General features: G+C 40.2%; 1 protein-coding gene across 4 annotated transcripts in view; it reads right to left on the reverse strand.

Annotated features, from left to right (window-relative positions):
• PAPOLA (poly(A) polymerase alpha) overlaps positions 1-9,862 on the reverse strand; it is a 58,636-nt gene extending 48,774 nt beyond the window's left edge. For all 4 annotated transcript variants that reach the window (XM_060095670.1, XM_060095672.1, XM_060095671.1 and 1 more), the window contains exon 1: positions 9,638-9,862. In XM_060095670.1, the coding sequence (XP_059951653.1) occupies positions 9,638-9,645 (8 nt within the window). In that variant the 5' untranslated portion in view covers positions 9,646-9,862. The remainder of the gene's footprint in view (positions 1-9,637) is intronic.
• Between the last annotated feature and the right edge of the window lie 1,629 nt (positions 9,863-11,491).

An 11,491-nucleotide genomic window follows, 5' to 3' on the forward strand; every position in this document is an offset into this window, starting at 1 on the left:
AACCCACATGACTTCTGGTAATGGCATTCAAAACTCTGTCCACAAAAACTGCTCTCAACCCAGGAGCAATCTGAAAAGAGACAAAGCAGGCCTGATTTCACTTCTAACAGTTATACTACTCTGGTTTCACTTCTGCCACTAGTTATGTGATTCTTCTTAAGTTGTAACTCTATGGATTTACCTTAGAATTTATTATATCTCTTCTCTACTTTGGGTGGCAAACTAGAAATTTAAATACTATAACATGTTTATGACATGAAAGTCCAGTTTCCAAACACGGAAAGTTTTTAAACCAATACTCAAAAGAAAGGTCCAACCTTTCCTCATGCTAGGCTGTCTAAGACCTAACTCTAATTAGGATAAATATTTAGGTACTTAGAAATGGCAACATTTTTGTGAAATTGGCATATGACTGTAGGCTGCTTATTTTGGCCAGATACTTGTTTCAAAAGTTTAAGCATCCAATTTAACCAATACATGTGCTCTGAAATATCAAGAACCACTTTGATTACAGTAACTATAAAGCTAACTCAAATAGTGCAAGTTCCTATGATTTGTAAACTATAGTTTACTAGCCATACATTCAAATAGTCGAAGTATGATCAACCTTTGGACATATCATATTGACGACCACTTCAAGTCAGTGAGGAAAGTTAAGGAATACTCAAATGAAAGACCTATATTAGTACCTGTTTTCACTAAGTGAATGAAATCCAAAGAGGATTTTCACTTTTACGAAAAAAAAAGGCAAAAAGCAAAACCACTCTTCGTTTGTTTTGCAAGCGGTTTCAGAGGCAGCATGCATGCTCCCGGGTAGCAAGAGCGACACTAACAAGCTTCTTCCCCAGGATATACGTATATTCAGCATCAAACTACCATAGCCTGGAACTGTGTCTGTGAGCAGCAATGCTTTATCTCAATTTATTCTATGCATCTGTTAGCAAGATGTGTATAAGGTAGTTGCTTCTTCATTTTATGCCGTTTTGGCTTACAAAAGCTTTCACAGGACCTCTATTTTTGGATAGGGAGGGAAACCTGTATTCTTAATATGTTCTTAAATCAACTTTTAAAAGTTTCACTGAAAATCAAGGAAGCACATTAAGACGATCACTTTTTCTGTCAGCCTGGAGAAAAACAAAGCTGATGTACATCTGGTAAAAAATGAAAGACTTATTATAAACCTCCAACGTTGGCAAGGGCATAAGAAAATGAGCACTCTTATCCATCACAAAGGATGTGAACATGGTATATCATTTTAAAAAGCAATCTGGCAATATTCATCAAATTTTTTTTAAAGCTTATGTCTAGCAACTTCAACTTCACCTCTAGCAATCTATCTTACAGAAATACTAGGACACAATGACTCAAACTGAAGGCCCTGATGTTGGAAGACATATCCTCTTTAATTTACAACACATTTTTAGTATATTAAATGTGCACATTAAAGCACAAATTTCCACTGCTCCTGGAGTACGAATACAATGGCTTAGAAGACAGGCCAAATACGGGCCCAAAATCCTGTTCAGCAACAATAAGCTTGAAATGAGCAATGTCTACCACAGCATTATCCTTTATAGAGGGAGCATGTTTGGTATTTGTAAATAAATACCTCTCTTGACCCTACAGATTCTGGAATTTGACCCTTCTTATAGAAATAATACAAAAGATACCCAAGGTTGTTCACTGGAGCACTGTACACAATGCACCAACAAACTGGAAACCACCTAAATATCCATTAATATAATATAGGACTGGCGAATTATAGTACATTCTTACAACTTAATACTATGCTATATAAAAAGAATGAGGTGGTTATCACCTGTAGTAACATGGAAACATGCCCACAATATGTCAGGTGAAAAAAGTTGTAGAATATAATTATGACAATAGCTAGAATTTATTGAAACCTCAACATATTCCAGTTAGTGTGGCAAGCACTTTACATTATTCCCGACTATTCCAACGACTCTATTCACTGGGTCAGGATATGATCTCAGGCATCTGACTATAATCATAGCTTCTATACATCTTTCACAACATACAGTCTTGTACCTTTAAAAATTATTTGTGTATTATGTCTATACATGCATAGAAACACACGAAGCAGAATTGATTGGTGGAAGAATTTCATCTTCAAGGATTTTGTTTCCATTTGTTAAAGTACTTTTAAAGATAAATATTAATGAAGTCATACAAAAGTTGAAAATCATCGAATTCTACTATTCACCATTAAGTTTGTGATAGTAAAGAGGCTAAAACCACCCCCTAAAATCATCCCCCAACAGCAAGGGACAACAAACAAATGTTCAATTTAAATCAATAATTAGCTTTTTGATTATTAGCTTTGTAGTTTATGCTAATCAAAATGTTATTTTAAAGAACTGAAATAAAAACCTTAAAATGGATTTTTCAGTGTAATGCTTTGTGATTAGAAAATTAAATACAAAGCAAACCATGATTTACAGCTCTAGAAAACTGGTAAAGCACCAAAGCTATCTATCAAACTTCATCAATCCTATTTTCCTACAAGCACCTTTTCCTCATTTAAGTTATTTTTCCCAGAAAGTATATTACTAGGCTGAAATTTACTGAACTAGGATCCTAAATATGTATGAGAGACAACGCTAAGATCAGGAATACAGAGACAGTCTCTATCCTCAGTGACAATCTCAAATTTGGCCTGGGATTCAGATCTTTAAACAACAGATCAGTGCAAAGTAAAAGCTTAAAATAAACATTACAGAAACAAAGAATCAAGGATATACCAAAGGAAAAGGTTAAGGAGGTATGCACTCTAAATGACTTGGAGAAGGGGAAAAGAGAAGTCTCTGCAGATGACTAACACACAAAGGAAAGGACAACAAATCACGTGGTGTTTTCTGAAATAGTTAATATTTAACGACTTTCATCGCAATTTAAACAAAGCTCATGCTACTGATGAATCTCTGCCTCCTCACATTGGGCATGTGGAATTGGTAGCACGTAGTACTAAAAGGGTCAATTGCCTCAAAATGTATAGATCATAGCCAACAGAAAACACTGTCATTTCTTGCTAGTTTTAGTCAGTGAAGTTAAAACTGAAAGCTTAACTTACTTGATATTCTTCTTTAGAAGTAATCAGATAAATCACAGTAACACTTAATGGGTAAATCCCAAGGTGGTCCAGTAGTTAAGAATCCGTCTTGCAATGCAGGGGATGCCGGTTCAATCCCTGGTCCGGGAACTAAGAACCCACACGCCACAGAGCAGCCAAGCCCGCGCACCGCAACTACTGAGCCCGCACGCCACAACTACAGAGCCCGCACGCCACAACTAGAGAGAAGCCTGCGCACCGCAACAAAGAGACGATGCACAGCAACAAAAGATCCCGCATGCCACAACTAAGACCGAACACAGCCAAAAAATAAATAAATTTTTTTTTAAAACCACAGTATGTAATTTGCTGTTTAAAGGCCTTAACCTTAAACGTAATGTGCCCATTCAAATTAAGCAGGAAAAAAGGACATTGAACAGAACAGGAATATGGGATCTCTCTGAACTATCGGAATACGCATTAAATATTAATTCTTAGCAGAAATAATACAATCTCCTCTTTCACAAGAAGTTTAACACATATTTAAATTTTACCTGTAGCTTAGAAGTCAAGCATATAGTCAAGATAACGCATTTGCTCACTAAGACATTATTCTAAGGATGGCTAATTCACCTGCCATCCTGTGTAACTGGTACTAAGCATAGTTAGAACCTAACTATAGTCTTAAAATATGTATTCCAGGTGGATCATCCAGCCAATATTTAGTAAGCAGCAGCAGAGGCTCAAATATAGATGAAGCAATAGTTAACGCTCAAGGGGAATACATGATGATGAATCCCAATGCCAAACTTTGGAAATAAAAGGTTGATTATACAGAGAAAGGGTACTTGTTACTGAATTGTGACAATGGCCAGGTTAGTTTTCCTTCCTTCCTGAGGGCACTTCCAACTGCCCCTCTGCCCTCTCTCCAAGAGGGGCTAGAAGTAAAAAAAAAACAAAAAAACAAAAAACAGCCAAACCACAGCATTCCTGCATCAGTATTTGTCAAGCACAATTTGAAAATGAAAGAAATGTAACTAGAGAATCTAAAAAGTATAAAAATGTCTCAGAAAAGAATAGTCAAAAATGTAGTAAATCATAGTATTACAAACAGGAAATGCAATTTAGATGTTTCTGATAACCAAAATGACAGGAACACTATTCTTAAATAAAACCTTATTTAAAACTATAAAGACGACTGTAAAATGCAAGAAGCTGGTTTCTGAACGAACTATAGAGGGAACAGAAATGTGAGACAATCCTGTGACGGAAGAGGAATAAAAATATCAAATTTAAACTCCTATATTTTTTTCTTCTGCAAATCCTTAAATTTTCAAATGAGAATGCTATAAAATTCTGCAGACCTGCAATCCAACGACTAAAAAACAACTATCTTCCACACAACTTGATCTTGAAAATTAAGTATACTTAAGACATACAGACTCCCACTGAGCTGATGAAACATAGTTCCCAACAAGATACACAGAAAATGGTACAGTACTAGAATGAGAATGAAACATGGAACCCAGAGTTGAATTCAGCTGCAGTCTACAACTTAGCACCCTTAAGACCTTAGAGGAGTGACGACTTTGAGCCTCACTTTACAAGAACTAATATCTCCTGCAATGGTGCTGTTTTATGAATCATAAACTCAGATTGTACAATTATTTAAAAGCTGCTGAATAATCAGAACGATGAACATACCAAATGAAAGACATGCCTCTTCCACCAACCAAAAATGAAAAATAGCTGGGACTCCAAGTGGCCTCATTTTGCCTGAGAGTAGCTTTTATAAACCTGCCTAGATGCAACTCAGGGTGAAATTTAATTGTAATGTTAACTTGAAGTAGCTTAGTTACCAAGGAATGGAATATTCTGATGAATCAAAACATTTTAAAAGTTAAATGTTTTCAAGCCAGAAGGCTTTGGGGGGTTGAGGGAGGGGGTGTCAGGGAGTGGGAACTGACTTACAAATTCACTCAAATCCAATGATCTTCCCTCCCAACTTCTCCATCAAAAGCATGAACCGACAACATGCTTAAAGTAAAATACCACATTTCAAAACCATAACTAACATTTATTAAGCAGCAAGCAACTCATTACAAAATCTCTACATCTTAAAATCTGAGAATCAAAATCTCTCAGTTAGAAGTTACCTTTCAAAGGTTATCTAATACACTGTTTTTCACTGACAACAAAAAAGGTCTTTAAATCATGTGTGTGTCCATTCCTCCAGACCATTCAAAAACCACCAGAGATGCTGCACAGACACTACCACTGGAAACGGCGCAGCTTGGGACAGCTGTCACTATACGTCAGTTTCTCGAACTTTTGGGGCTTAGGACCCTTTCACAACTCTTAAAATTTATTGAGGACTCCAATGACCTTTTGTTTATATGGATTATGTCTGCCATTATTTACTACATTAGAAATTACAACAGGGAAATTTTTGTATAGTAACAAGAAATCTATTACATGTTAACATAAATGACTTTTTAAAAAATAACTGGTTTCCAAAACAAAAAACTTAGTGAGAAGAACAGTACTATTTTACATTTTTGCAGATCTCTAACTCTGGCTTAACCAAAAATAGCTAGTTCCCATATCTGCTTCTGCATGCAATCCCTTTTGATAAGTTGTTTTGGTAGATGCACAGGAATAAAACCTGGCATTACACCATTATAACTAGAAAACAGTGTTCTAATAGCCTTTTCAAATAACTTTGGATATTCTTCTTTGATAGTACACCAAAATGCCACAAGTGGAAATTTCTTAGAGACTAGTTACAGTATGAAAGCAGAAACCACAGCAATAAACCCTTTGTACTATTGCATTAAAATCAACTGGTCCACCTTGCACTTTAAATGTACCTTTATCCATGCATGATTTTATTACATCATGGTTGGTGGTTTGGAAAATGTGGGTTCACTTAAGATATGCATATCTTCCAAATGTTGGCACATTATTATACAAAATCAAAAAAATTTTTCACTAATATCACCATCAATCAAATCAGAAACATTTTTAATTACTGGGAGGCTGTCAAGCTCACAATGACAGAAAGAAGCATTCTAAAATTCTGATTTTTGCTTGAAAGCTCAAATTTTATCACTGGCCACAAACACTGCCAGTTGTTCTCCTTAAAGAGACAGGCTCCATTTTTCAAGTAAATGCTAAGTAGTCAAGTATGAACATCATAGTTCATCAATTGTTCTTTCAGGTAAAAACAGAGTTCAATGAGAAAAGCACTAGCTTAACTCACAAATCAATCATACATGTGCTCTTCGCAAAACCATCCTACTTTTTAGCACACAGCTTTATGTGTACTTCCCATTTTATCACAACATACTCAAAAAACTCAAGGGTCACGGCTTAATAAACATTTTTTTACTGCTTCATCAAGGACTTTTTTTTTCAAACTGTGTGTTTGTGTGCATGTGTGTAATGACGTAATACAATGACAACTAGTAGAATACAGTGCCTCTGCCTTGATTCTTCCTAAAGCATCATTACCCACCACTGCTTTTGCACCACTGGTGCAAATGTCAACAGACTAAAGACATAACATCTCAATATTATGAAAAGTTTGGACTTTATGTACTCCCTAAAAGGATCTCAAGGACCCCCAACATCCAGGCTTCTACAAAACACACTCCGAGAACCACTGCTACACGATATTACTACCCACCAAAAGGTCCCAGTTCCACCTCTTATCACTACATGAAACTACTCCATTTCCCTCTTTTTTGTGACAACCCCAAAAATATGGAAGAAAAGCTATCGTCTCCCCCAAGTCTTGCTAAATATCTCTTCCAATAACATTCTACAAATGTGGCATGAATGCTAAGTCACTGATAATGTTTACTCCCCTTAAAGTCTTTTTATTACCAGTGTGATAGCTAGAACTGAGCTGATGCAAATCATGATCTGACCAGCACACAGTAAGGCAGAAACTGTAATATAGTTCTCATACAGGTATTATACACTGTATTAATGCAGTGGTTCTCAACAAGATGTTGGCCCCCAAGGTACATCTGGCAATATCTGGACACATTTTTGGTTGTCATTACCAGGACATGGGGGGTGGGACTCCCACTATCTAGTAGGTAGAAGTCAGGCATGCTGTTAAACACCCTGCAATACACAGGACAGAATTATTAGCCTAAAATGTGAATAGCACCACCATGAGAAATCTGGTATTAATGGATCCTAAGACTATCAAGAATTTTGGAAGCTTAATCACCATGGCTCTTAAACCATACCAGCTTTTCAAAATTATATATGCAATTACATATGCTTTTGGACAATATATGGAGACCTGCTCACAATGTTTTCTAACGACGTAACTTCAGTAATCTGTTTTGATTTCATCCATTCTGACAATTTACCTATACCTTAACCCCCCCCACCCACACACAAAGACTTAACAGCCACACCAAACAGGAAAGTGGAAGTCAAACACAATACAGTCTGGAAATCACAATTCAAAACATCAAAGAAATAAAATTAATGACACCAGAACATGAAAAACAAAGAAAGCAAACTAATGAGAAAAAAGGCCTACTTAACTAGGCAGTCTATGGTCTTTTAGTTTACTTTAAAAGGACTATAGTACACATAGGGTTAACAATAAGAGAAAAGCTAATGAAAAACTGGCCATATTGTTCACATTTCAAGAAACACACTAGAAAGACAATATCCATGTGTGAGAATCTGCTGCCTTCACTTTGTCTTCCATTTTAAACATTTGCACTAACTTCCAAAGAATGTGAAGCACTTAGGTCTTTAAAGGAAAGGTATACCTCCCTTCCTCAAAGCATGTTGGGAAAAAGCAGGTATAAAAGAACTTTTAATTTCTAAAAAGACATAAATTATTTCTTCATTAAGGCCCTTTAAGGCATACATTTCCTATTACTGATCAATTTTTAATACTGACATGATTATCAGAAAGAGAAGTCCTTTTTCCAAAACAGCAATAAAATGTGAGCTAACACAAAGAAGTCACATGGCATTACTGCAAACATTTAGGTTTACTTTAATTGCTGCTGAATTGAAAAATGTCACAAAAATCTTGCTTAGACTCGGTTCTCCTAGTAACCCTTTTTATTGTTCCTTAAAAGGATGATTCAATTAACAAGAACCTTGCACCTTAAAAGATTTTAGGTCTGCTATATTTAATTAAAATTAACAAATATCCTCATTACAGAAATAATATGTTGATAGGCCTCTTAACAAAATGACTAGAGTGGGTGAGAAGGAAGGAGCATGAAATTCCTTTTTAAAATATCGTGTAAAATGGGACAGATGTCTTTAAAGCCTGTTTCAAAGTTAGAGCCTCACCTGTAAAGAGAGACATACACACACATATACACATACATAAATAAAACTGTAAAACTATAATCAGTGATATTTGCAGAAAAGAACTTGTTTTTACTTAAAAAATAAAATAAAATAAGCGTGAGGTGCTACGTTAGGTGTCTAGAAACCCCAAAATCTTTATTCTGCGTTTAAGGAACACTTCAAGGGTCAATTACATGCTTCGGGGCTACAAAGAGAACTCGGCCCCCCATGTCTTACCCTTGAATCTTCAAAAATGGAAGAAATGCAGTCTCACGATTTAGGCCTCTACTCTGCTGTATACACGCAGAAAAAAAGGCTGTAATCTTTCGATCAACAATGAGTTCTCAAATTACATCCCATTCTTTGAGAGAGAAAAGAAAAAGAAAACTTTAAAAAACCCAACAAGAGACAGAAAGTATAAGATGCAGGCCTAGTGAGATTAGAAGGCATAGATGAACTACAATAAGAAAAAGTCTACCATCAGAAGAACAGAAAGTATCACTGCAGATGGAAAGATGGAAGCAAGATGAAATCCGGCGACCCTATCGAAACAACACCGGGAGAGCAACACGTAACGCAACGCCTTTCGACGGGGGGCACCCAGGAAAGTGCCCCTCTCCTGGCAGCCGAAAGGCTGGAGGAAACGGAGGCGGGGGGAGGGGGATGTTCGAACAGCTGGGCTCGGCGCTCAAAACTGGGCTTTTAACTCGTGCTCAGGCAAGCTGGGACGCGGAAGTGGGTTAACATTGGCGCACTAAGTGGGCATCTTGGAAACGGGAGGGAGAGCTAGACCGGGAACAGAAGCAGAGAAACGAGCCTGAGAGGCGCCGGGGGGCGAGCCCGAACCCCGTGTGCAGACCCCGCGAGAAGCAGGGCCTTCCTCCCCGGCAGCTGGGCACCGGGGTTTTTTTTTTCCCCCCTTTTCTTTTATCGGACGAGGCCGAGAAGCGGGAGCAGTAGGGTTAGAAGATCCTCCGGCCCTTCCGGAAGGGGAAGGCCCCCGGCCCGACAGCCACCGAAGCCAGGAAGGGGTGGGGGGAAGCGGGAACCGAACACAAGGGGAAGTGCGGCGGCGAGTCGGAGAGGAAACAGGAAGAGCCCCAGTCCCGCCCGCCTCCCCCTCGGGGCGAGGGCCCGGCTCGCGCGCCCCCCTCCCCCTCCCCTCCCCCGACGCCCCCAAGGCCCCGCCGGCGTGCGAGAGAAAACAGAATACAAATCACTTACAACGGCATCGTCTCCTGCGCCGGCACCGCCCAGTCACTTCCCCCCCGCAACCGCCGCCGCTGCCGCCCTGGGCATGATCCACTGAGGCGGGAGGGAGGGGGGGGCCTGCCTCAGCCCTGGGTCCAACCCCACTCCCGCACCCGTTCCCGCCGCTTTAAGCGCTTCTCCTCCTTCCCCTTCGTCCTAACATGGCGCCCGAGCGCTACCACAGCAACGTTCTAGAACCGCTGACGCCGCTACACACGCTATGCGTGCGCCTGCGCAGCAGCCGCCCGGCCCGCCGCGAAGCCTCACGGGAAGGGTAGTTCGTACGCCGGCAGGCGCTCCGGCGGCTTCCGCCCCAGTTGTGTTCGGCTTCCGCGGCACATGTAGGGCGTATGGGTGGGAGCCGATTGGGAGGCTCTGGGCTCGGGGGTGTCCCTCCTGCCGGGCCGCTCTTGTCGCCGATGGGGGCGATGCAGCCCGGAAGGCGCGAGGAAGGCCCCGGAGAGGCGCCGCTTCCGGTGCATTGTGAGGTCCCGCCGTTCTCTCCGCCCGAGGTCGCGGCGGCTGCGCTTCCCCTCGGACTGCGTCGGTGGAGGCGCTTGGAGGGGACCGAGGCGCCCACGCGTGCCCCGGGTGCCAGCCGAGCGCTGGGCTCAGCACGGGGACACTGGGTTGTAACAGGTTACTCAACCTCTTATTTTTTTGCAAAGTGAGGGTAATGCCTGCTTCCTAGGGTAGTGGCGCCTATTTAATGGGATAATGCAAGAAGGGTGCTTGGCACTGCCGGGGACAGAGGGCGCAGAGACGTCAGTAGGACTCCCGCCTTACCCGCTAGACTCGGTTCCCCCGGCGCGGAGCTTTGGAGTTGTTCTGTCCACTAAGGTGTACGCAGGCGCTCAGGAAATATCTGTTGAATGAATAAATTTGCTGGATAGGACTGTGATGACAGCAGATTCGAGAACAGGAGCTAAATTTATTTCTAACAGTTGGTGCACTGGAACTCACTATAAAGCTGTCCTTCAGTAGAAACGTAGGTGGCAGTAAGCCTTGGGATATTAGCAAAGGCCGTTTCGCCCATAGTTTCCCTGAGGCTGTGTTTTGCAACCCCTTCTCTCCATGGGGTGGGACCTGGGAGTTACCTGCACACCTCCAGCAAAAGTTTAATAAAGAATGCCTGAGACTGACTTGACTCTGATATTCTTTCCCTCTTCGAATTTAGAACGCGTTCCAAAGCGTCACACAGAAGATTAATGGAGGGGAAGGGGGGCATCCAATGTGGGAAAGTTAAAGTTATAAATTCTTTAAATATGCACTTGTAACTCCTCAGGAAATTTGACAGAAGATTTCCATTTTTTCACAGAAAGTCTAGTGGGACTAACGTTCTAGGACTAATGAGCGGCTCAGTGGGAAAAGCACAGGATCCAAACCCGCATTGTCCAATAAGGTAGCCATTTGTCACATGCGGCTTGCCGGCACTTGAAATGAGGCTAGTTCATTTAAGATATAAGTACAAATCACGCACAGATTTCAGAGATCTTACTATGAACAAAAGAATGAAATACCTCACTGACAATTTTTTATATTGTGTTTTGGATATAGTGCATTAAAGAAAATATGAAAATTTCAACTGTTTTTACTTTTTAAAATGTGGCTGCTAGAAAAATTTAAATTATGTATGTGGCCATGATTTCTATGGAACAGCAATGATCTGGAGACAGACTTGTATTTGATTCTCAATTCTACTTATTCCCTTACCCTCTTGTAGCTTTAGCCCAGTAATAGACCTGTCAAAATTTTTGAAAATCTGAGATCCAGTAGAATCAATAAAATATTAAAGCTATGGTCTTAAAAATTACTCATAAAGATAGG

This window comes from Mesoplodon densirostris, chromosome 4, assembly GCF_025265405.1.
Source record: "Mesoplodon densirostris isolate mMesDen1 chromosome 4, mMesDen1 primary haplotype, whole genome shotgun sequence".
NCBI lineage: Eukaryota > Metazoa > Chordata > Mammalia > Artiodactyla > Ziphiidae > Mesoplodon > Mesoplodon densirostris.